This window comes from Anomalospiza imberbis, chromosome 8 (genome assembly GCF_031753505.1).
Source record: "Anomalospiza imberbis isolate Cuckoo-Finch-1a 21T00152 chromosome 8, ASM3175350v1, whole genome shotgun sequence".
In the NCBI taxonomy this organism is placed as follows: Eukaryota; Metazoa; Chordata; class Aves; order Passeriformes; family Viduidae; genus Anomalospiza; species Anomalospiza imberbis.
The window spans coordinates 3,085,552-3,110,824 of NC_089688.1; the positions used below are offsets into that span (position 1 = coordinate 3,085,552).

General features: G+C 49.3%; 2 protein-coding genes across 4 annotated transcripts; both read left to right on the top strand.

The window, feature by feature from the left end:
• The first annotated feature begins 22 nt into the window (after nucleotides 1–22).
• On the top strand, nucleotides 23–8,528 carry CWF19L1 (CWF19 like cell cycle control factor 1). 2 transcript variants are annotated; one of them, XM_068196985.1, is made up of 14 exons: nucleotides 23–127; nucleotides 219–303; nucleotides 713–791; nucleotides 1,211–1,312; nucleotides 2,010–2,224; nucleotides 2,953–3,071; nucleotides 3,241–3,325; nucleotides 3,864–4,004; nucleotides 4,984–5,095; nucleotides 5,813–5,892; nucleotides 6,723–6,932; nucleotides 7,320–7,439; nucleotides 8,173–8,270; nucleotides 8,348–8,528. In XM_068196985.1, exons 1-14 carry the CDS (start codon nucleotides 105–107, stop codon nucleotides 8,490–8,492), a joined length of 1,614 nt encoding a protein of 537 aa, XP_068053086.1. In that variant the 5' UTR covers nucleotides 23–104; the 3' UTR covers nucleotides 8,493–8,528. The 2 variants fall into 2 exon arrangements, with proteins under 2 accessions (XP_068053086.1, XP_068053087.1); XM_068196986.1 differs by lacking the exon at nucleotides 713–791 and having other exon boundaries at nucleotides 28–127; nucleotides 8,348–8,519.
• Nucleotides 8,504–24,409, top strand: CHUK (component of inhibitor of nuclear factor kappa B kinase complex). Of its 2 annotated transcripts, XM_068196984.1 has the most exons (21): nucleotides 8,505–8,742; nucleotides 8,811–8,905; nucleotides 10,368–10,482; nucleotides 12,360–12,429; nucleotides 13,007–13,095; nucleotides 13,353–13,442; nucleotides 13,648–13,772; nucleotides 14,174–14,281; nucleotides 14,580–14,715; nucleotides 15,455–15,649; nucleotides 15,988–16,090; nucleotides 17,051–17,174; nucleotides 18,100–18,251; nucleotides 19,078–19,139; nucleotides 20,076–20,185; nucleotides 21,562–21,611; nucleotides 21,732–21,828; nucleotides 22,280–22,427; nucleotides 22,759–22,898; nucleotides 23,436–23,532; nucleotides 24,123–24,409. In XM_068196984.1, the coding sequence occupies exons 1-21, from the start codon at nucleotides 8,587–8,589 to the stop codon at nucleotides 24,147–24,149; spliced, it is 2,289 nt and encodes a 762-aa protein (XP_068053085.1). In that variant the 5' UTR covers nucleotides 8,505–8,586; the 3' UTR covers nucleotides 24,150–24,409. The 2 variants fall into 2 exon arrangements, 1 of the variants encoding a protein (XP_068053085.1); XR_011001185.1 differs by lacking the exons at nucleotides 21,732–21,828; nucleotides 22,280–22,427; nucleotides 22,759–22,898; nucleotides 23,436–23,532; nucleotides 24,123–24,409 and adding an exon at nucleotides 21,174–21,469 and having other exon boundaries at nucleotides 8,504–8,742; nucleotides 21,562–21,612.
• The last annotated feature ends 864 nt before the right edge of the window (nucleotides 24,410–25,273 follow it).

Consider the following 25,273-nt stretch of genomic DNA (forward strand, 5'->3'; position numbering starts at 1 on the left):
GCCGCCCGCCGGCGGAGCGCTACGGGCAGCGCACCCGGAAGTGGCGGAGCGCTTTGAGCGGTGCACCCGGAAGTGGCGGGAGGCTCGGGTCCAGCGTTTTCGTGATGGCGGCGGCACCGCTGCGCGTGTGAGTGGGACGGGACGGGGCGGGTGAGGTTGCGGTGGGGCCGGGCCCGGACCGTGCCTGTCAGCCGTTCTTACCGCGCGGTGTCCCGCAGGCTGGCGTGTGGCGACGTGGAGGGGCGGCTGGAGGCGATCTTCGGGCGGGTCCGCACCATCCAGGCCAAGAGCGGCCGCTTCGACGTAAGGCTTGTGGTGGGAGGTGGACGTGGTGCCGTTCCTGCGGGGTTCCCGTCCCGTCCCGCACGGCCGAGGCGGACATGTGCCGGCGGTGCTCGGCTGGGTGTTGCTGTCCCGTCCCTCCGCGGCAGCGATCCCCCTCTTTCTGCTCGGTGTGCGGAGGGGTTTGCCGCCCCTCAGCCCTCCCTGTCCAGCCCCAGACGACTGGGGGGAGCCGTGATCTGCGCACAGAAGGCGGGAGGGCAGCTGGCTGTCCTTTAAACCCGTTGATGTTGCGTTTAACACAGATAAACACAGAGGAATCTCTTCACTTCAGCAAAGCAAATGCTGCTGAAGCGATGCGAGCAAAGCCTTTGTGTGTGTGTTCTGTCTGTGGTGAAATGGCGACTCCTGCTTTATCTGGTGTTTTTAGATGCTTTTGTGTGTCGGGAATTTCTTTGGCTCTACTTCCGAGGCAGAATGGGCCGAGTACCGCACGGGAGCCAAGAAAGGTAAGGAAGGAGGGTGGTGTCACCCGGGGCTGGCACTGCTTCACAGCCTGCCTTGGGATTCAGGAGCCACGGCGGGCACTGTGGTGTTCAAGCAGTTATGCTCCAGCAGGGAAGCCCCACACAGGAGGGAAAGACGGGTCTGTTTGGAACACCACCGGCCTTAGGGCTGTGCATCGCCTTGGAGTTAATCTTACACAAGCAGGGGAGGGCGATGTGGGTGCAGCAGAGCTCGTTCCCCTCCTGCAGGTATGGGAATTCCAGGCTGGGACTCACTCTGCCAGAAGGTTTCTCGTCACACTTTGTGCCAAAGTGTGGTGGAGGCTCTGACCGGGTGGGGTTTCCTGCTGTGAGTCCTGGGCAGCGTGGGCTGGGTGCATTGGAATTAAAGCTCACTGAGTGCACGAGGTTTTCTCCCTCAGCTCCAATCCCAACCTACGTGCTTGGTGCTAACAACCCGGACACCCTGAGCTACTTCCCGGACGTCAGCGGCTGTGAGCTAGCTGAGAACATCACTTACCTGGGTAAGGCTGCAGGGGGTTTGGGCTCAGGGAGCTGCCTGTGCCTGCTGGCGTTCTCACGAGTATTCTCTCATCTTCCTACTTCAACACCTTCCTTTTTCTGGGAGTTGGAAGTGGCATTTTTTATCCTGTGATTCAGACTGGAGTTGAACTTGATGTTGTGTAAAATATGAAAAAAAAACCTGCTTTCTTGATTTTTTTTCCCATTTCTCTGATACTGAACTTGCTAACCAGAAGGAGTAGTGGTTGCAAGTGCCTGTTTTTTGAGGGGATCTTATTCCCAGAGCATGCCTGTCTCTGTAGGAGGAGGTTTGAATACGATTTTGCTGAGTGGCTGTACTGCAGTAGCAGAGATAACAAGCGAAGTGTAGCAAAGCTAAAAGGAAAAACCAAATTCTTTCCAGAATTGCCACCAGGCCAAAAATATAACTTAGTAGAGGCACCTTGCTCGGTCGTGTTACTGCTGTGGATGAGTTTTTGGGAAGCCACATGGCAGGGAGGAGGGGGACGACTGGGGCTTGTCTGAAGAGCTCCGTTGTGGGCAGGCTCGGGTTTGAGCTGTGTCACCGAGCAATGCCGGCGCTCTGGGCACGGCGCGTGAGCTGCCCGTGAGGATGGCGGCAGCGGCAGCGAGTCAGCACTGCTGCTGCCCTGCCCGGGGGATTCTGGCGTTCTCAGGGCCGTGCGTGTGTCGCTGCAGGCCGCAGGGGCGTCTACAGCGGCTGCTCGGGGCTGCAGATCGCGTACCTGAGCGGCACCGAGGCGCAGCAGCAGCCCGCGCCCGCCCACTGCTTCAGCGCCAAGGACGTGGCCGAGCTGAAAACCTCCCTGCTCTCAACCCCAAACTTCAGGGGTGTGGATATATTGCTGACATCCCCCTGGCCCAGAGATGTGGGGACTTTTGCCAACAGCGCGGTGAGTGTTCTGTTCCTGGGGTTTCACAAAGCGTTGCCTTTCCGCTTCCTCTCCGAGTGGGAGTTCTGTTCGCCCTCTCCAAGTGCTTGAGAAAACTGGGAGTAAAAACAGGGAGAGCAGATGTTCTGGTTCTTCTGAGAAGAAGGACTGAAAGGAGGGGGATTTGTGAGACTTCAGGGCATTTTATCTGTCCCTACCACTTTTTTAAGTGTTTTGGGGTTTATTTCCTTAAGTATCAGTCAGGTGGTCTGGTTCTTCCTCAGTCTGGATTTTGAGGGCGTTGTTTCATTTGTGTCCAGTTTTGTTGTGTTAATGTTCCTCAGCAGAAGCGATTTTCAGATTATTTGAAGCCTGTCTGGGCAGCAAGGCCACACACGTGGCAAAAGAACATTTTTTGCTTCCTCTCAGTTTCTTCCAACATCCAAAAGGATACAATCCTCAGTTTAAATGCATGAGGAGCCTTCCCTCACAGCATGATAACCAACCCTGCTGCCCCTGGGGCTTGTAGAGAACAATTTGCTGGGATGTTCTGGCCCAGAAAGAAAACTCAGATCTCAGAAGTTCCCATGGCATTCCCTGTAGTTGTTTAATATGCCATTCTATGTTTGACTTCCCCTGGCATGAATTTTCTGGGAATGTACTCACTCGAGTGTAGAGAGAAGTATATTAAACCTTTCTTTTCCCCACTCTTTAAGAGGTTTAAATAAAGCTTGGTTTGTGTTTTGTAGGGAGAAATAGATACCAAGAAGTGTGGCTCCAAGTTAGTATCAGATCTGGCTGCAAGTCTCAAACCAAGGTACCATTTTGCTGCCCTGGAGAAGGCCTATTATGAAAGACTTCCTTACAGGTTTGTAAAAATCATGTGAAATCTCATTTATTTTCAAGTAAGGGTTCAGTTTTTAAGGAACACAGGAGGACTGGTGTGCTGTCTGAGTATCTTCATGGCAGGCAGGGGTTCTCCCACTGTCCTTTCAATACTTTATATAGCAGTACAGCCAGGTTTTGCTTCCTTACAGGAATCACATGGTGCTACAGGAGACCCCACAGCACGTCACCAGGTTTATTGCACTTGCTGATGTTGGCAATACAAGCAAGAAAAAGGTATTGACACCCTTGAATCTTTCTTCTTTCCTCAAGTACAATAATAGGGCAGTGAGACCACTTAGAGGACAGCATCAGGCACTCAAAAGCTTGGCTGAAGTGGAGATATGTGTCTCACTTGAGTAATAGGTACCACTTGCCTGTTACGGCAGAAGGGTAAGGGCTGCACGTGGTGTTCTGAGGCACAAACCACTGAAAATAACCAGCTTCTGGCATGAGGTTTTTAACCTGTTTCTCTTCTTCCCTTAAGAACAGCATGGAATATTGATTGGTAGTTAAGGGTGCACAGGATCCAGGCCTGGTAACAAAAAGGCCAGAAAGAAGGCCTGGAAACACCAGGGATCAAGGATGCACCACATAAGCTCCTGGGTGGGACAGTGGCACAGAGGGTGTGTTTTTCCCTGCCCTGCCTTGGCACAAACACTGATGTGCTGAGTGGTGTGGAAGTGTTCTGGGGTGTCTTAGTTCGTAAGTGATCTCCTCAGAGGTGCAGCTGGGCCAGGAGCTGCTTGTCCCTGAGCACCTGTGTTTGTTGCAGTACCTCTATGCCTTCAGCATCGTGCCCATGAGCTCAATGGACCCTGCAGAGCTGGTGAAGCAGCCTCAGGACGTCACCGAAAATCCCTACCGGAAATTGAGGAAGGAGGCTCCCAAGAGCAAAGCCCCGCTCTCTGCAGAGGTACCTTGCTATCTGTTTCTCCCTACAAGACACAAACCACTTCCCTGTGCCTTCCTGCTTCACTCTCTGTGCTCACAACACTGCTTGGCTTTCCCTTTGGGATATCTCTGTCCAAAACTCTGCCGTGGGGCCAGGCTGGGGGAGCTGGGGGTGTTCAGCCTGGAGAAGGCTCCAGGGAGAACTTTTTGTGACCTTTCACTTCTTAAAGAAGGACTATAAGAAATATGGGGACAAGAGTTTTTTCCTCTTCAGCATTAAAGCCTTCTAATGGCATTTGGCTCCAGGGAGAACTTTTTGTGACCTTTCACTTCTTAAAGAAGGACTATAAGAAATATGGGGACAAGAGTTTTTTCCTCTTCAGCATTAAAGCCTTCTAATGGCATTTGGCTGTATGGGATAACTCAGTCAAATGTTTTCAACCTCTGGCAAGTCTGTGACATGTTAGCATCCCTAAGAAATAAAGCCATTCTTTTGGCACTGGCTGGCAAACGAAAAGATTTGAATAATCCATAAAATCAGGCAATTCTGAATGTTCAGCATAAGGCTGAATAGGAGAGCATAATCATTTGGGGCAGCTCTCCCTGAAGTTTTTCCTTGACTGTGGCTGGTAAAGTCTGCTGCATTACTAGGAGGACAGGTCATTCTCTTCCAGGGTATTCAGAAGGCATTTCTTCCTGGAAAGGGTGCTCAGGCCTTGGCAGGGGCTGCCCAGGGAGCTTTGGAGTGCCCATCCCTGGAGGTGTCCAAGGAAGGGCTGGAGGTGGCACTCAGTGCTCTGGGCTAGGGACAAGGTGGGCACTGGGCACAGCTGGGACTCCATGGGCTGGGAGGGATTTTCCAGCCTAAAAGATTCTGAGATATTGATGCTTTTAAAAGTGGTTTGCAGCTCTTCTGCAAAAATCAAATTCTTGTATATCCTGTCACTTGCTGTGACGCAGTTCTAACTTAACATCCTGTTCACTTTTCATTTCCTAAACAGGAAGAGCCAGCTTGTCAGTTTTTCTTTGACTTGAACAAGCACCAGGGAAAGAAACGTCCCTCAGAAGGGAAAGAGAAAGGGGACTCCCAACCTAAGCAAGCCAAGAAACCCCGTAAGTGTGAGGATGCTTTTTTCCTGAGCTCTTCCCTCGAGGCTTTGGATGGACCATGCCACTCCAAGTTGTCCCTCAAGCTGTTGAGCTGTTGTTGTCAGCTGGCCAGAGATCTCTGTCACTGCCAGCTGCTGGGGGAATGCAGGAGGATGAAGGATCCCTCTTTTCCAAGGGAAGATTGGCTTCAGTGGGTGAAAGAAGTGTCAAGAGCATAGTTTCAAGGCTCTTTGGGTCTGTGGTGGTTGTGGTTGGGCTGATGGCATTTACCCTCTGAACCAGACATGGCACTTCCAAAGAGCTCAGCTCAGGTATCACAGTTTGGGTGTGAATCCAGGTGTTTTGGGTGTGATGGATAGGCCAGAACTGATAAGTGTGTTTGACAGTATCTGCCCTTGTCTTTACCTGTGCAGTAATTTTACCTCATTTTGATTTGTTTGCTTACAATTTGCTCGTGATTTTTTATTAGTGAGCTGCAACTGCTAACTCCTGGAACTATTAAGCTCCTCCTTCATTAGGTTACAGCATTCCAGGAGAATGGCAGTCAGCAGGGTCTGACTGCCACCGCCTCCTTTCTTGCTGGAATTTCCCTGGCCAGAGCTGTGTCCTTCTGACACCTTCAGCACTTCATAAACTGGGAAGGGTGTCTGGAAAATACCAGGTTGTCTGTGTTCTGACAAATACCCCTTCTGCTAATCCTTGTTTTCTTTCCCAACAAAGCTCAGCCCACGGGGCCCTGCTGGTTCTGCCTGGCCAGCCCAGAGGTGGAGAAGCACTTGGTTGTCAGTATTGGCACACATGTAAGTACCTGCAGCATGGGCTTTGCTAGGTCAGAATCATACTAAGACATGGCAAAACAAAATAACAATCTCCAATTTTAAACAGAAACCAAACTTTATTTGCAGCTGGCTCTTGGGTTTGCTTTCAGTTCTTTTGCATCTCCTCTACAAACACATAAACTCTTAAAAGTGAAGCGTGGCCCAGTTTTGTTCCAGCAGCAGAGCTGGATTCCAGTGCCAGAACACTTTTTGCTGTGCCAGCTCTCTCTTACCATCTGGCAAAACTTTTCCAGCTGGAAGAAAGCTGGAACCTGCTTTGGCAGCAGGATGCACCAGTGCCAGATCTCTCTGGGACGGCTGGTTACAGTTTTGTTCTATAGAGATGAAAAAGAAAGTGTCCAAAATGTACTTCAAGATGTTGAGTTTGAAGCTCAGTCCATCAGTGTTTTATGCACTTTGCTTAAAGTTACTGCTCCTGTATAGCATAATCCACTTACAGGGACAGGTTTGTCCACAGGTTTAGTTCAAATTTTTAACTGGATTTTTGTGTCAGGATAAGAAATTCCTGCCTCAGTGGTGAAGTTCACTCAGCAGCATCCCTGCACACAAGGCATTCCTCTGGCATTCAAAAGATACTTTTTTTGGTCATTTGGCAGTCTCTTTGTCTCTTTCTCATTCCTCTAGTGATTAATAAATTCAGTGTAAAATTAAATTCAAATAAAACGGCTAATAAACAATCCCTAATAAGCAACATAGAAGACTCTCCTTTTCCTGTGGCTACTCAGAATGAGTAGTCAGAGAGTAAATTCCTACAGCACAGTGAGTAACTGGTGTGTGTTGTTTCACTCTAGTGCTACCTTGCCCTGGCCAAAGGGGGTTTGTCGCCTGACCACGTCCTGATTTTGCCAATTGGGCACTATCAGTCAGTGGTGGACTTGTCTTCAGAGGTGCTGGAAGAAGTGACCAAATACAAGGCTGCTCTAAAGGAATTTTTCAGAAGCAAGGGAAAGAGATATGTCCTATTTGAAAGAAACTATAGGAGTCAGCATCTGCAGCTACAGGTATGGTTTGGGTGTTGCTCTGGGAAAACATAAACTTGCACTGAATATAAACTCCAGATGAACTGAAAGAGTCATTTTGGGGTCTGCCGTGGTGGTTGCTGTGTGTGGCAGGTCTGTAAGTGTATCAGAGCTGTATCAGAACTACCACAGAGATGAGAAAGGAGAGGGCTGTGCTGAGAACTTTCAAGCTTGGAGTTTTCAGCTCTCTGTCCAGCTCCTACAGGGAAAAAAGTCTCATAAGTTTAAGCCTGTAGAGATGGGTGCTCACCTGTCTTGTGTGATGAGGCTGAGCTGTACTGAGGAGCCCACCAGCTCCAGTGATGGACTGATGGCTTTCTGCAAACGTGTTGTCTCGTCTTCTTTTATGGAAATGTCCTCCCTCTCCAGGTCATTCCTGTCCCACTGGACCTCTGTACTTCTGAAGACATCAAGGAGGCCTTTATTACACAAGCACAGGAGCAGCAGATTGAACTGTTAGAAATCCCAGAGCACTCGGATATCGCGCAAGTACGGGGCCAGATTTCACCTCTTCACTTCCCCTCTGTCCTGCCTAAGCTTCTGTTCCCCTCTGAGGTCACTCTGTGGGGTGGGACAAGCTGTTGGAGGCAGAACCTCATGGACTTGATTTGGGGATGTGCCAGGATTCTGCTCTGGGAGAAGTTCCCAGGAAAAACAGATGATTTCTCAGCTGAGAAATGTGAGCGTGGCCTCGTCCTCCAAAAACTGTGTGTGTAGTGGGCTGGGGTGACCTAGATGACGTTAGGAATGACCAGACCTGCCTGCTTCTCATTTAGTCACTCATGGCAGAATTAAACCACAGAATACCAGGTGATCCCAGCAGGAAGTGACCCACTGCTCCTTCCTCCCATGGAAGGTTTTGTTTGAGGTCAGGCACCGACCTCGGGCAGTTTGTGGGGTTATTTTTCCAAATTTCCTCCCAGAAGAGAGGACCGTGGCATGGGGACAGCTGAACTGGCTGGGAGGAGGGTCTGCCTGCCCCCTGGCTGCTCTTCTCAGAAGGGTGCTTAGGAATGGGCTGCCCAGGAAGGACACTGGAAGGGGCTGCCCGGGGAGAGGTGGAGTCGCCAGCCCTGCAGGTGTTCAGGGTGCAGACTGGACGTGGCAGTTAGTGGCATGGTCCAGTTAACAAGGTGGCGGTGGGTCACGGGTCGGACTCGATGGCGTCGGAGGTGTTTTCCGGCCGAACTGATTCCGTGGTTCCGTGATTGCCGTCGCGCAGGTGGCTCAGCCGGGGACGCCGTACTTCTACGTGGAGCTGGACACGGGGGAGAAGCTGTTCCACCGCATCCGCGGCCGCTTCCCGCTGCAGTTCGGCAGGTGCGTGCCCGCCCCGCCCCGGCCCCGCCGTGACGTCACGGCGACGCGGCGGTGACGTCAGGGCGCTGTTGTTGCAGGGAGGTGCTGGCGAGCGAGGCGCTGCTGGCGCAGCCGCAGCGCGCGGACTGGCGGCAGTGCGCCGCCCAGCGGCCCGAGGAGGCGGCGCAGGCCCGCGCCTTCCGCCGCGACTTCCAGCCCTTCGACTTCTCCCTCCGCGACTGAGGCGGCGCTGCCGGCGGCGGCCCCGCGCGGGCGCGGGCGGCGCCGGGCGGCCCCGCGGCGATAAAGGCGGAGCGCCGGAGCGAGCGGCTGAGCCATGGAGCGGGCCGGCCCCCCCGCGCCCGCCGCCGGCGAGCGGGCCCCCGCCGGGGCGGCGCTGCGCGGGCACCCGGCCGGCGGCTGCGGGCCCTGGGAGATGCGCGACCGCCTGGGCACCGGCGGCTTCGGCAACGTGTGCCTGTACCAGCACCAGGTGGGGCCGGGCGGGCGGCGGGGAGGGCACGGCCGGGCCGGGGCGGCTGACGGCGCTGTGTCCCGCAGGACTCGGGCGACCGCGTGGCCATCAAGTCGTGCCGGCTGGAGCTCAGCGTCAAGAACAAGGACCGCTGGTGCCACGAGATCGACATCATGAAGAAGTGAGTGCGGGCCGGCTGGCACGGCTCTGCTCGGCCCGGCCCGGCCCGGCCCGGCCCGGCACGGCGGCACCGGACAGACAGGGAGAGGGCACAGCCGGGGGTCAGCCCGTGGACTGGCCGGGAGAGGGGAGTGCGGGGAGATGGGACCGTGTTGTGGGGACAGCGGGTGCCTCGGGAGTGGCGACGGCGGGGGTCAGCCCCTGGGCCTCTTGTCACCTGGCATGCCTGTGCTGGTTTATCTCTCATCCCAATGCCCCCAGCTCCTGCCTTGGCCTGGCAGCTGGTGACCCGCAGGCCCCCTGCCCTGTCGTGCTGCCTGGGCTGTTTGCTCATCCGAAATTCCTCCGAACTCACACCGCCCTGTGGGTTGAGTTTTGATGTTGTGATTTGGGAACGCCCACGTGTTCCCATACCCTTTGGTACTTTTGGTTTTGATTTAGCAACCAGGGGATCCTGGAATTGCTTTTATTCTGTTACGCTGCCGAATGTAAAGAATAAATTCTCCTTACACTTCCTTGTGAGAAAGTCCATGCTCTGTGCTGCCCAGCCTCCCTCTCCAGCAGGTGAAACAGGGCTGGACAGCTTTGGTCTCATGGATGCGGGGGCTGCCTCTGGGTGTTTGGGTCTCACAGAACTGCTCCTGAGAGAGAAAGAGAGATCCTGGAGCAGGAAGTCCTCTGTCCCCCTGGTGGGAGCAGGGATGCTCTGAGTTGTCCTCCCCGAGGCCTGCAGTGACCCTGGTGTTCAGGGCTTTTCTGAGCTCCTGCTGTCGCTTTGTTACCTTCACCTGCTCACTGTGTGCCATGACATGGGGGGAAACCACTTGCAGGGAACATGAATTTGTAAGTCAGGGCTTGGGCGATGTGTGATTTGGGTGCTGAAAACAACCACTGAGTTATGAGCTGTTCTTGCATTGGTGTCCAGAGGCTTTGGAAGATGTAGAGGGAAATAATTTGCTTTCATTTCCTTCTGGATATAGCATTTATTCCCAAGAGTAGCATGTCCCAGGAGACAGTCAGGAAGCAGCTGTTTGAATTCAGCTGCAGAAGTTAATTTTTCCCTGTGAATGTGGCTTTCAGCTGCCTGGTGCAGTTACACAGGTGTTAAGGGGTTCTTGTGAAATGCTTGGGCTGGGGGGAGTCTGTTCCTACATACAGTAGCACATACACAGACACATGTAATGACACTGCCAGGACTGTGCTAGAATTCACAACTTGAGTCTGGGTCCCCATCTTCAAAGTCCTGTACCTTGCCTTTGAGACATCATTTCTGCTCATCACTGGTTTGTGTGTTCCCAAGGTGTGGATTTTATGCATTTGGGTACTGGTAGGTACCACCTGATGAGTGAGAAAGGATTCCTGTGGGGAACAGAAGCTGTCCCTGGAACATAAAACATCGTTGTGTTGCAATCTGTTGTCTCATTCTCCCAAGAGAGTTTTCATCCAGCTCTCTGTGTGCTTAGGCTGAACCATCCCAACGTGGTCAGAGCCTGTGAAGTTCCTGAGGAGATGAACTTCCTGGTTAACGACGTTCCTCTCCTGGCCATGGAGTATTGCTCGGGGGGCGACCTCCGCAAGGTAACGCCTGCTGTGCTTTCACTAAAAACCAACTACCACTAACCCAAACAGGTGTGTCAGCGCTGCTCCTGTCACCAGGGCTGCTCTGTGGAGCTTCTCTTTTTGGCTGTGATGCCTTGTGAAGGCTGACCTAGAACAGAGGCTGGACAGAATTAAAGAATAAAGCAGGGATTTATTAAAAGGATCTCCTCAGTGGATCCACCTTGGGCAGCACAAGAGCCCAGCCAGGGCTGCACCCAGGATGAACCAAAATGGTCCCAAAACGCACGAGCGCTCACAGGATCTCTCACTTTGATCAGTTCTGCTCCATTTGCACATTGGAGTTCATTGTCCAATTCCAGCTCCAGCCCATGCAGTCCCATCCTGCTTGTTTTTCTCTCTTCAGCCCACGTTGTTTGTGCTCTTGGGGCTGAGATTTGGATCATTTGTCCTTGGTCCCCAGCTGGAGAAGGAATTGTTTTGTGTCCCTGCTCTGTGCAGAGAGCTCACCATCCCTTAATGTGAAGCTCAGACCCACACACTAAAGCAGCACAGAATGTGAAAAATATAAAAGCAAAAACCTGAGCCAGTTAACGCAGAGTGGGGAAAAAACGCACGTGGGAAACGAGGCTTGTGTTTTTGAAACCAGAGGGCAAGCCAAGGGCAGATACTCTTTTATCCTGGTGTGTCCTTTTGTGGAGCTGCTTTAGCATTAGTGCAGCTGCTGCCACCCAGCAGGTTTGGCTTCGCTGCTGAGTCTCCATCTGTTAGAGTCTGACTGGTTGGGGTTCATGTGTATCCAGTGTTACATTGCTGTCAGCACAGGGAATGAGCCTATTTCTGCTGGACTGGGACCTCCAGGGATTCTGAAGGTTTTCTATTCCTGCTGAACTGGGAACTGCCAGTCTGCACACTGGCAACACCCAAAAATAAAGGAGCCTTTCAGTAGTTCTCCAGGCAGTGGTTTGGTGTCCTGGTAGAGTTTGTGCTCCCCTTCCATTACAGCTGGATTCAGGAAGCAGCAATTTCTGGAAAGGTGAAGCAGCAAATCTCTGTCAGGATTTGCTTAGAAATCACCTGGGGAGCAGTCCTGAGGATTGTGAGCCGCTGGTGAATGCAGTAATCCCATCTCATTATATGGTTTTGAGTTGTTAAAAACAGGCCAAGAAACGCTGTTAAGGTTTAAGTCACAGTAAAAGAAGGGGCATATATAAAAAAGCCTTTGGGGGTTGCAGAAACAGGCACCTGGCCACGGTCCCAGAGACATCTGGCTGATGTATTATTGCAGTAAAAGTTTGGAGACTCCCTGAAGGCAGATTAGAGACCCTGGCTGAGAAATTAGCTCTACTTGCAATGCAGAGTTTGGTCACTTCATTTCTGATGAATCCTTAGGTGTGGCATACATGCTGAAACAACTTAGGAAGTAACATGCTTCATTCCATCTGATGTTCTGTACTGCTTTAAAAAGAACCATAATCTTTTTTATTTCTGATTCTGTTCTTTAAATCTTTCTCGTTTGGCATCATTTGTGTTTCACTTCATTATTAATTTCTCCTTGTGAATCCATCATGAGGGCTGAAGCACCTCAGTCATCTCTAAAAGTCAGAAAGTGCTGAAGCTGCTTTTATTGACAGCTCATGAAGACAGTGCTGAGGGGGAGCCTCCCTTGCCTGTGGCCCTGCCTTTGTCTCCTACCCCTTTTCTTTCTGAATTGTCGTTTTGTTTGAGTTGTTTTCTTCTTGCCCATGATTTTATTGCACAAAGTCTACTGCCCCATTCAGCAGGAGGCTCCTTGAGCTGTGCTGTTTGCTGGTTAGTTTCAACAGGGGATGGAAAATGTTGTTTTTTGCTGTTAACTGTTGCAAGTGTGGGTCTGAACATATTTTGCTTTTTTGTAGTTGCTAAACAAACCAGAAAACTGCTGTGGGCTGAAGGAAAGTCAAATCCTTTCTCTGCTTAGTGACATCGGTATGTGGTTAATGCTTTCTTTTTGTTAGGTTAGGTTTTTTGTTTATTTTTTTTTAAGTGTAGTGGTATTTTCCTTTTTCAGCTGACCATGAAAAGGGAACTTAAATGAACAGGGTATTAAAAGAAATCAGGCCCTTGGGAAGTACCTGTTTCTTTGGTACCTTGTTTTCTTAATTCTCTTACAGATAACCTGTCACTGCTTGTAGGAAGAGCTAGTTTTGGCATAAAAAACTATTTCCGAGTACTGGCCTGGACTTCTGTCCTTTCAGTGCTCAAGAAGACTTCCAGCTGAATTCCTGAAATAAAGAGCAACTCTGCTTGATTTATTCTTGTCCCCTTCCAGAGTGTTTGTTGGGGTTTTTCTTTTCATAATAAGTTGAGTGTCTTTGGCATGTCTTTGCAAAGATGTGAAAATGCAGTGAGAAGAAACACAGGTTTGGAAGCTGTTAAGTGTAGAAATGAGTGGTGGTAAATTATGGAAGGCTGGGAATTTGCCCCCCAGTATGAGGTTTTTATCAGAGTTACGCTTAATCAATGTGGATTTTATTTTCTGTTACATCAAACACATGTCTTTCAGGGTCTGGTATCCAGTATTTGCATGAGAACAGAATTATACACAGAGATTTAAAGCCTGAAAATATTGTTCTTCAGGATGAAGGTGGGAAGGTAAGTCAGGTGATCAGTGTGTTTCCACTGTCATTTCTGGAAGCTGTCACATTGAACTGGACTGAAAACTCAACTGTGCATTTACTAAAAGCTTTAACACTGTTGCTGAATCTTTGCCACGAACTTTGTCCAGAATTTCCACTCTGGCTTTCCTCTTGACAGTACTCTGTGGCTGTCACTGAGCAGACACTGGGTTGTTTGGTGTTTTTTCTTCCTCAGCATTTACTCTTCTGATGAGCTGTTTAAACTGTTTGCAGATTGTTCACAAAATAATAGACCTGGGATATGCAAAGGATCTGGATCAAGGAAGTTTATGCACTTCTTTTGTTGGAACATTGCAATATCTGGTAAGAGTTTTTTTAGTGTCACCAGCACTGAGGCAGGGCAGCTGTGGCTTGGCACTGCCAAGGGCTGAAACCTCCAAAAATGGAGATCCTAGGGACCTGTCCAGAGGCTGTCCCCTCTCAGGGAGCCACACCTGGGTGCAGCTTTGTCTCTGCAGAAATGCAAGGAAATACCACTGTCAAAGTGTCTTTTTATGATTGTTTTTAGGCTCCAGAACTCTTTGAGAACAAATCCTACTCAGTTACTGTTGATTACTGGAGCTTTGGGACAATGGTGTTCGAGTGCATTGCAGGATTTAGACCTTTCTTACATAATCTGCAACCATTTGCCTGGTAAGACACTTATTCTGGAAGAGGTGCTTGGAAGTGCTGATACTTAAACCTGTGCTGAAAGACTTTAACCTGCTTATGCAGGTTTTTGCTTTGTCTTGCTGTGCCTGGAGTGTGTGTTTGCTTGGTGTTTCAAAGGATGGTTCTGAAACAGAAAAAAATAGGAAACTTGGGTGTCTGTTAGAGCAAGAGAATAGGTGAATCTTTCTAGAGGCAGAGTTTATTGGAAGGGCTCCTCTCTTCCACATGGAGATGTTCTGGGTGGTTTGAAAATGGCATCTTTGTCCTGAAAGATGAGTTTGTTTTCTAAAGCTGCTGGACACTGGCCCTTTTTTGCTGTCTTCGGTTACTCCCTTACAAAAGTAACGCTCCTCAGTTTATACACAAAGGATTTTATTTCCTAGGCATGAAAAGATCAAGAAGAAGGACCCAAAGCACATCTTTGCCTCTGAAGAGATGAACGGGGAGGTTCGCTTCAGCATGCACCTACCACAGCCTCACAGCCTCTGTGGGTATGTGTGTCCTCGTCACAGGGGACAGTTCTGGTCTTCTAAACTGAGGGCTCTTCCTCCTTTATCCCAAGCTTGAGAGCCCCTCCTTTCTCCAGGGTGTTTCAAGCTCCTGGCAAGCTGCTGTTTGCTCTTAAGGGATAGCCAGTGGCTCTTCTCTGGGTACTTTGGGCTCTCCACTGCCCGTTTCCCACAAAGATGGTCAGAGCCTGTTGAATAATGCACACAAGGAGAGGCCCAGGAAGCTGGGCTGCTTCAGCCTGGTGAAGGCCTCCCCTTTCTTACAGCTCTTCTGCTTCAGTTTGATTGTAGAGCCCATGGAAAACTGGTTGCAGCTGATGCTGAATTGGGATCCACAGCAGAGGGGTGGAGGTTCAGATCCTGAGGCCAGTCGTCCGAGGTGTTTCCTGCTAATGGATCACATACTGAATCTGAAGGTGAGTGGGGGCTGTTACTGGCTGTAAAGGCCTTCTGAGAGCATCCCAGAGGACAGAGAGTGTTCAGTGGAGCAAAGCTGTAATCCTGGCATCGTCCAGCTTCCAGGGTCAGGGGCAATTGTTTTTCCTGGTATCAGGAAATGAGCAAATACGCAGCCTGTCCAGTACATACCGGAGGACAAAACATCTCCTGCAATATTAATCTCTAGCTTTACATTTGGAGTAGAAGGATGACCCTGTATTACTGTTTGTTACCTTGGACAGGGCTCGCCAGGATCAAATAAGGGTTTCATATTTGCTAATAACTGTTTTCCCAGACTTCCCTGTTGATGCTGTCACCTCCAGTTACCTCTAGTAGCAATGCCTGTAGTAGAACAGAGGTGCAGTTTAGTAGAACAGATTTTTCCTCTTCAAACAATTACTTGAGCTTTACTGCAGTCAGACTAGCCAAGGCAAGACTGGCTGGAAACAGGATAATTTTATCTCAGTTCTTTTGATGTAACTAAGCTGCAGCAGGGTTTGTGAAGGGTCTTAGTGTGTTGGATTGTCAATTTCCCTGACATTAAAAGTTACAGGCTCGGGCTTTGAGTTTTTTATGTGGGGCTTTACTCCTGAACTGATTCATTGTGATTGTTAAAACCAAATTATGCTCTCATTCTGCTCTGTGCTCCATCCCAGGCTTGTGTGCCTTTGTCTTTGATATCCAGGGATTTGTAATCTACTTGTCCTCTTTTTCCAGATAGTACACATCCTAAACATGACCTCTGCCAAGATTGTGTCCTTCCTTTTGCATCCTGAGGAAAGCCTTCATTCCCTGCAGAATCGTATTGAGTTTGAAACTGGAATAAGCACTGGAAATCAGGAGCTGCTGTTGGAAACAGGGATTTGCCTGGACCCTCGGAAACCTGCTTCCCAGTGTGTTATTGATGGCGTGGTAAGAAGGATTCTGTTCGTGTCTTTCAGAGAATTTAAAATCTTAGGGAACGTAAATTGCCTAAGTCTTCCCCCACAGGAGACAGTTAGCTCTGTAAATGTAGTAATTCTAAAGGTATTTTATTGGGTAATGTAAGCAGGTTTCTGTAGTTGTACTCTGCCTAAATATTTAATTAATTGCTGGCAAAGAGTTCTGTCCTCTTGTAGGATCTATCAAAATAAGTTTTTAAAGGCACTTGGTAAGAGAGAGTGCCCACAACAATTGGTTCATGATGTACTGGCTTAGTAGAAGCTGTTTGGGGTTTCTCTTGCTTATATTCTCTTCTGTTTTCTCCCCAGAGAGGCTGGGACAGCTACATGGTCTACTTGTTTGATAAAAGCAAAACTGTCTACGATGGCCCCTTTGCTTCTCGGAGTTTGTCTGACTGTGTCAACTACATTGGTGAGTGCTGGACAAGTGCTGTTCTCATGCAAAATGAAATTAAATCTGCTTTATAAAACCCTGTGTGTTGTCTTGAAGGGCTCTCTCTGGTTCAAAGAGAGCCATGTAAGAACCTGAAGCAGCCTAACTCATGTCCTGATGACAGAGCCCTGGCATCACCAGTTTGGGCTTTTAGGCTGTGCATGGAAGCTGCTTCTTTGCTTGCTGCTTCCCCTACTTGTCTCCTGAGACGACAGCAGTCACTGCACAACCTAATAGATCTCTCTGAAGATTTATTTATTATAAATCTGTATCTGTATGGATGACCCTGTGTACCTCTGTGAAAGAAAAGTAGTGTCAGGGGACAGGAGATATCTGCTGGGTTACTGCATGTAAAGAAAATGCCTTGTGACATGCAGTTAACTGTTCAGTAACTTAATTTTCTTTGGCCTGTCTCCACTGGTTTTCCTCATCCTCTAGTGTGACTCAGGTTTTTCTGTGGTCTGGGCTGTTTTATTCTAGTGAATCTCATTGCATGGCACCACTGTACTGAATTTCTTGGAGCAAATGCTTTTTACGCCATATTTATTGATAGCCCAGTGTACTGGCAGCTCCCATCTCTGTTGGGGAGCACACCCGCATCCTTTCCCCTTAAACATCTACATGAGAAAATCCAAGAGGAAACTTAAAAAAGGTTTGAAGACATTTTCAGATGAAACAGATCAGGACAATGACCAGTATCAATGGATTAAATGGAGCTGCCTTGGGCTTTAGAGGTTTTTGGCCAAAACCCCCCACAAGGGGGTTGTCACAGGTTGTCACATACCTGGGGAGCTGTGACACGAAAAGCTCATAGCTGCTTCAGCAGCATCACCTAGAAATTGAGCAGAACTTACCTGGCTCCCTAGGCACCTGAAGCAGGAATTAGGAATGTTGTCCTTTTCCAGAGTTGTCACTGCACTGTGCTTCTCCTGTGTTCAGTCCAGGACAGCAAAATCCAGCTGCCGATCCCGCAGCTGCGCAAGGTGTGGGCAGAAGCGGTTCACTACGTCATTGGGCTGAAGGAGGATTACAGCAGGCTCTTCCAGGGACAGAGAGCTGCCATGTGAGTTGTCGCTCATTCAGAGAGAGCAGTGCTATGCCAGCATGGGGTCTGTTTGCCTGGAATCGTGCATCTCAGGGAGTTTTGGTTCCCTGAATTTTACAGCCCTCTGCTGTTCTGTGCCTTTACATTATAAAAACATATTTGGGCTGAGAGCTTATTCCACTCCAGGAATTGTGCTGGGTAATGCCTGACACTGATAATAACCAAAAACTCAGTCTCACAGCATGGCTGAGGTTAACGGGTGTGGGAAATGGATTTGTAGAGAATTCTCCGAGCCTGACAGAAGGCTCACACAGTGAGCATCTGTATGCAAAGCTTGAGATGGGAAATGCTGACTTAGAAATGCCATGGAATAGGACAGACATTGCTGAGAGAGAAATGGAACCAGCAACAAGTTTCAAAGGATGGCCTTGTAGAAAAGACTGGATACTGTGGAGAAATAGAACTATGAAAGATGCATTGTAGGGGACCCACGAGGGGTAATTTGAGATGATCGGCTTTAAGGCATCTACAGCATGGTGTGGCTAAAGCTGATAGGCCAAGAAACACTCATAGTGTACTGTAATTAGGAAATAGTTGGCTTCTGGTTGTGATGGTGTGAGTTATAACATCTGTATTGTCTCACCCTTCACATGAGACTGGAAATGGAATAAAGGTTTTAAAACACCTCTCAGTCGCCCCATCTGTGGGTCAGAAAAGGGCATAGTCCGACAGATGGGGATCTCTGGAAGTCCTCCAGCCCAATCCATGCTCAAAAAGAACCACATCCAGACAGCTCTCAAATATCTCCAAGGGTGGAGACTCCAAAATGTCATTGGGCAGCTGGTGCCAGTGCTCAGTCTCCCTGAGAGGAACAGAATTTCCTCTTTTTGAAGTCCAGGTGGGCTTTCTAGATAATGGGTGCTGTCCTTGTTCCATCTGTCAGGCTCAGCCTCCTTCGGTACAACGCCAACCTGATCAAAATGAAGAACAACATGGTGTCAGCATCCCAGCAGCTGAAAGCAAAGCTGGAATTCTTCCACCAGAGCATTCGCCTCGACCTGGAGAGATACAGTGACCAGATGGCTTATGGCATATGTAGGTAGTGGGGAATACTTGTCTGGGTGTCTCCTGTGATTCTGTAAAGGAGCTCAGCATCTTTATGGGTGTATTTTAGCTAGGGGGAGGTGTAGGAGAAGAGTTTGGCAGGAGGATAAAAAACAGAATGTTTTTGAAGACCTTCAGTGATGAGACAGGTGGTCAGCTGTTCTGCACTGAGAATAGAAAACAGGAGCATTAATAGTACTGGTGAGGTAAATATTTGCTATTTATTCATTCAGAGTCTGATTCATTTGGAGTTTTGACTGGGCAAGAGCTGCTGCACTTGCTGACAGTGCTAACAAGCTGCTGTGCTTGTTGTTAGGAGAAGCCATTTGTCAGGATGAGAGATGGGTTTAAAGAGCACCAGCTACAGTTTCATGTCCCAGAAACAAATAGTGTTCAGGAGAGAATAGCAAGATTTACATGTAGTTTGAATATATATGGCTAAAAAATGCACCCTGAGTCAAAAATGATGACTGGGCAGAAGGATGATGATGGAAAATGGAAAGACACTGTGAGCTGGGTTTGGACAGTCTGTGTTCAATCAAAAGTGGCAGTTGTTGAGCTTAATGGTGGAGTTTGAAGACTCAGAGTAGCTTTAGGCCAGTGATTGCAAGCAGTGAAATCCTACCTAAGGGTTTTGTGTGAGTTCATGTTGAGCACAGAGTTGGAGCTTTGCTGTCTCTGTGTCTCTGTGTTGTGGCTCCTGCTGGGAGATGCAGCAGCATGTTCCATGTGTTCAAATTACACCAATACAGGTAAAATCCAGGTCTTGCTTGTGTCTTCATGTCTTTTTATAAATCAACACCTCTTTTTTCTTAAGCTTCAGAGAAGATGCTCAAAGCCTGGAAGGAAATGGAAGAGAAGGCCTCTCAATGTGCACAGGTAGGGGATGTTAAAGAAGCTGCATTATCTCTGTGAGAAGGAGATTGTGACAGGAATTCAAAGTGACATATGTGCCGCTGCTGTGTCCCTTCAGTGTTTCATATCCTGCCTGCTGTGGGGATGGGAATGCCATTGCAGGTGCATTTAAAGACACACTGTCCTGTCACCAAGTTGTTTGAATGGATTTGGACAAAAACAACAAAAGTCACCAGACTCGGCTCTCTAAAAAGGAAAGTGGAATGCAGAGACATGTTGCTTGTTGCCCAAAAGAAATGGTGTTGCTATGGATCAGGAGTCTTCCTGGCTGGATTTGCTGCAAACAGAAATGCCCATGGAAGCTGAAATCCAATCACCTGCTACACAGCAGCTTCAAAATTGCAGGATTTCACTGAGGAGTACAGACATCAATCACTGGCATGCTGCAAGTCAATATGCAAATCAGGTTTAAATGAGAGTCATCTCTTTTTTATTGTCTAAGGAATGGACAAAAAGGTGGCTGCTTCTAGCAGAATAACTCAAGACTATCTCTGGCTTTTTCCAGACAAGCAGGAACCTCACCCAATACTTATTTGGCAGACCATCAGAACTGTGTTCTGTTATTCCACCTGCCCTGCCCCTTTAGCAGGAACGGAAAATGTTTCGCTCTGTACGCAGGGATCTCTTAGTCTGTCTAGGAGGCAATCCAGAGACACAGAGAGATGATTTATGAAGAAATTGATTTTTCTCAGCCAGTGTTGATGGTCAGAGGTTTGGTTGTAGGTGATACCATGCACTGAGAACAAAAACCTCCATTATTGTAGCAGCGCTGTGCCAAAGCGCTTTTTTGTCTCCTGAACTCTCCAGGCAGTCTGCCCATTATCCACACAAGTGTTCTGGGGATCTTTATCTCCTTGATTGCTCTCCTTGAGTCTGATCTGTGCCCACATTTCACCTCAGGCTGAAGACATTGGCTACCTGGATGAGCAGATCATGGCTCTGCACACGGAAATCGTGGAGCTGCAGAAGAGTCCGTATGCAAGGCGCCAAGGAGAGGTCATGGAGAGCCTGTAAGTCCTGTGCTTCTCATTTTTACTGCATACAATTGGATTTGTGTATTTCAGCGTCTGAGGGGGTTTTTCCCCCTCTGTAGCTGGTTCCCTCAGTGATTTTGAAATGCAAACCACAAGTACAGAGTAGTTTATGGTTGATTTGAGATCATTTTGCTTGTGAAAGGAAAGATCCCACCACTTGTGGGACACTTCCTTGTTGCTGAACTGTGAAACCTCATCTTTCAAGAGCCCAGGACTAAGATAAATCTTGGTCTCAACTGGGGATTTCTTTTTGTGTTGGAGAGGAATGACTTTCTTATTGTTGAGTGAGAAAACTACGTGATCATTGTAAAACCCTGTTAAATACCTTCAGTATTTTCAAATCAAGTGTAAATATCTTATGGGTACTTGGATATTTGGAAAGTTGATTTTTTTTTTTTTTGGCAAGTATTAAAATATGAAAGAGTTAAATGGTGTTCCTGATCTTGAGAAGAGATAGGAAGCAGTTACTGGGCTGCTGCTGAGAGCACAAGTGGCAGTTCTCAAAGAAAGGGATTGAACAGCCATTAAATCTGTTAGTAAGAGCTCTTCAGAGCAGCTCTGACTGTTCAGGGAGGAAATGTGCCTGCTCCTGGCATGTTCTCCCCCCTCCCTGTTTGCAAAGTTGCTTTTCATCCTGTGTAGTTGCAGCAGAGCTGGTGCACAGGGCAGGAAGTGGTGCAAAGGAGAAGCCACCTCCTGCAGCAGCAGCTCAAACTAATCTGGATTGTGCCTCCTTAAACATTATTTTTAAGCAATTCCACCGCTGCAGTTCCACCAGGATCAGGGCTGGGAACCTGCTGCTTGTTTCTGACAGGCTGGGATTTAGAACAGGGAGGATTTTGTTCAAGGCTGGAAGTTTTCAATGTGGCTGTTTTTGAAATCCTTGAAAGAAGTAATGTTTATTTAATGGGAAGAAGAGAAGCACAGTCTTGCTCGTGATGCAGCTGTCTCTTTCCATTTACAGAATATCAATAAAATTCAGGCAAAAAATGCAGAGCAGGAACAAGAATTTCTCAGGCAGTTGTGCAGTCAGAGTTTCAAAAATGAAATCAGATAATGAAGGGTACAGGGGAAAGAAGCACAGCTGAGCCATGGGAGGATCTGAAACTGAGAATAAGCTCCACTTGGTGTGGTTTTCTGAGAAGAAATTGTATAGTTGGAGAAAAAGAGAGACAGCTTTGGGGAAAGTGTTGGATTCCATCACAGAAAGAGCATCCCTGTGTTCCAAAGGCCATGCTCGTGTCCCAGCTGTAGGAGAAGGTCCAGTGCCTGAGTTTAGAAAGGCACCCTTCACTGCAATGCTTTTTTTCTGCCTGCTGACACCTGCCTGAATCATATTCTTCTTTTTAAAGGGAGCAGAGAGCCATAGACCTGTACAAGCAATTAAAAGCACGACCTCCAGGTATGGAAGAAGATGATTGAAAGACTGTTTCACACTTTTACCCCATGATTAATTGTTCTGGACTGAAACCCAGAGAATACTGCTAGGGTTTACTAACGTGGTGGTTGCTGGCTCTTCCAGATCATGCCTACAGTGACAGCACAGACATGGTGAAGATCATTGTGCAGACAGTGCAGAGCCAGGACCGAGTCCTCAAGGAGCTCTTTGGCCACCTCAGGTACTTTATGCAGACAAAAAATCCCAACAAATCCAGCTTGCAGCATTTGGAGCTTTGTAGTTGGAAAGGATAGGGAAAAGCATGGAGGTCAGAGCCCAAAAAGCTCCATTCACGTTTCTCATAGCATTAATTCTGCTCCTCTGCGTTGAGTTTCCACTTAATTTTTAAAAACGTGACTGTTAGCATCCAAGAGTTCACTTTAAAATGAGGCAAATTCTGCCAGTTGGAAGTTGGAATTCAAATCTTCAAAGGAAAAAAATTTAAAAATTCCTTCAAATTCAAAGGGAAAAGAAATTCCTTCAAATTCAAAGGGAAAAAAAGCAGTAGTGTTACAGAGTTGAGAAGATACCACAGTGGGGCTTATAGATAACCCCACGGTGGGGCTTTTGGTTTTGCCAGAATGTGCTGGGAAGTGCCTTGTGTCTGACTTTGTGCCTGGTTTTTATTCTAGCAAGCTCTTGGGCTGCAAGCAGAAAATCATTGACCTGCTCCCCGAGATTGAGGTGGCTCTAAATAACATCAAGGAAGCTGACAACTCAGTGATGCAGATGCAGGGAAAAAGACAAAGGGAGATCTGGCATTTGCTGAAAATCGCTTGTGTGAGTAGCTGTTGGCTTATTTGTTTGCATTTCTTCCAGTGCATGAGCCAGGAAGTAAACTCAGCAAAAAGGGGTAACTGCCACACCATGGTTGTATTTTTTTTCCTGCAGAGAAGGGCAGTCTGAGACGGTAAAAGCAGAAGTTAAATAGGTGCTTTCCTGGTTAGTTTAAAGTGTTCAAGAGTTCCCTTTTTTTGCATTAATTAGAGTGCCTGAAGCCCTCTCCTGGTTGCCACATCTGTGTGTGTGTTACCAACAGTGCTCATGTGCAATCCCAGATCTTCCCTGCGTAACATTGAAGCCTAAATTCTTCTGAATGTCTTTCTTGCAGACTCAGAGCTCCTCCCGATCCCTGGTGAGCTCTAGCCTGGAAGGGACAGCCTCAAGTCCAGCAGCCACGTGGCTCCCCCAGAGCTCCTCAGGGAACGCAGCTCCTCACCCTCTGTCCTCGCTGGCAGCTCCTGAAGATGGGTATGAGCTGTGCTGGGGAGCAGCCCCTGCAGGGAGCTCAGTGTCTCAGGGCCTTTGTCCTTCCCAGAGTGGTTTCAGGAATTCGTGTGTCACTAATGCTCTAAAAAACCAGGGATTTGGTTGCACTGTGTATTCAGAAATCTCTGCTCTCTGTTTCTGAGCCAGTTCCACGTGCTGCGTGCCCTGCTGAAGGACTGTGCCGTCCGTTCATTGCGTGTCATGTTGCTCTTCCTTGGGCTGGATCTGCTTCTTAAGGCTCCTCTCCCTCAGTCCATGCTGAGGGGGCTTTGCTCTTTGCTTCATTAACAATTCTAATCATGTTCTAGCAGTGTGAAGCCATTCCCCTTTGTCCTGCCACCTCCAGGCGGGTTTTTGTGTCACCTACCACTGCACAAACTACAAATCACTTTTTTGGGCTGTTTGGTTTTGTTTTTGGTGCTTTTTTATCCATCCCCTCAGTGCAGCACCTTTTGATGGGGGTGTTACTTTTGGTGCTGCTTGAACTCCATCACCTTGGGGCTTTCTTCCTTCCTGCAGGGAAAATTTTGCTGACATGATCCGTGAGAATGTGAATTACCTCGAGCTCTTCAGCAGCATTCTGCAGGAGGTGAGGCAGGAGCAGAACAGCCTGATGGTAAGTGCTGGGGCATCTGCCAGGACCTGGCTCTCCGAGGGGGCCCTGGGCACGTGGAGAGCTCCTTGAATAGGAAAAGGTACCAGGCTGCTCCAAGCCCCATCCAGCCTGGCCTTGGACACTTCCCGGGATTCAGGGACAGCCACAGCTTCTCTGGGCACCCTGTGCCAGTGCGCACGGATCCATGTTTCTTCCCAAAATCCCACCTAGCCCTGCCCTCTGGCACTGGGCAGTGGGAAGCCATTCCCCCTTGTGCTGGCACTCCAGGCCCACGGAAATGGTCTCTTTCCATCTTTCCTGTAGCCCTTTCAGGCACTGCAAGGCCACAGTGAGGTCACCCTGAAGCTTCTCCAGGCTGAACAATCCCAGCTCTCCCAGCCTTTGCGCAGAGGAGAGAGGAGGCACTCATCCTGTGGGAAATCCCATGATCTCCCAAACCAGAGTGGACTGACAGGGCTCCTGTGCTGTGCTGCACTGTGTTAACTCCTGGGAGCATCCTTTCCCAGGGCAATCACTGATTTTCCATCACACGACACTCACATCCAGTAGCCAGACCCTGCGCTCAGTTGTGGTTTTGCTCCTCTTTGCAGAGTTTCGACTGGAGCTGGCTGAAGTAGCCCCAGGAGCCGAGGTGCTGCGTCACCCAAGTGCCTTCTGTGTGCTGAGGGCCGCCTTCCCTGTGGGACGCGGCGGTGTTTTATTGCCATCCCCGTGTCCCCCACCGGCTGTCCCCCACCGGCTGTCCCCCGGGGAGCGGCCTGGGCCCGGCCCGTGGAGCCTCCTCAGGGCGGGGGGCGCGGGCAGGGCCCGCCGCTGCCGCGTGCCCGCCCCATGAATGTATAGCGCGTGTATATATAATTAATAAACTCCGTGCTGAGACACACGCCCACGCCGAGGCCTGGTCGCTGCCGCGCCGCCATCGCCATCACGCCGTTGCCTGGCAACGCGCGGGCGGAAGGGGGGGGCTCGGTGGCGTCATCAGCCCGCGCCGACGCCGCGCGCCCATGGTGCCGCGCGCCGGCGCGCGTGCGCGGCGGGGGTGGGAGCGCGGCCTCGGCAGCACGTGGGGATCGGGACAGGTACGGGATAAGGGATCGGGATAAGGGATCGGGATAAAGGAACGGGATAAGGGATCGGGATAAGGGATCGGGATAAGGGATCGGGACAGGTACGGGATAAGGGATCGGGATAAGGGATCGGGATAAGGGATCGGGATAAAGGTACGGGATAAGGGATCGGGATAAGGGATCGGGATAAGGGATCGGGACAGGTACGGGATAAGGGATCGGGATAAAGGATCGGGATAAGGGATCGGGATAAATGAACGGGACAGGTACGGGATAAGGGATCGGGATAAGGGATCGGGATAAAGGTACGGGATAAGGGATCGGGACAGGTACGGGATAAGGGATCGGGATAAGGGATCGGGATAAGGGATCGGGATAAAGGAACGGGATAAGGGATCGGGACAGGATCGGGATAAGGGAACGGGATAAGGGAACGGGATAAGGGATCGGGATAAATGAACGGGATAAGGGAACGGGATAAGGGATCGGGATAAATGAACGGGATAAGGGATCGGGATAAATGAACGGGATAAGGGATCGGGATAAAGGATCGGGATAAGGGAACGGGACAGGTACGGGATAAGGGATCGGGATAAAGGTACGGGATAAAGGATCGGGATAAAGGTACGGGATAAGGGATCGGGATAAAGGAACGGGACAGGTATGGGATAAGG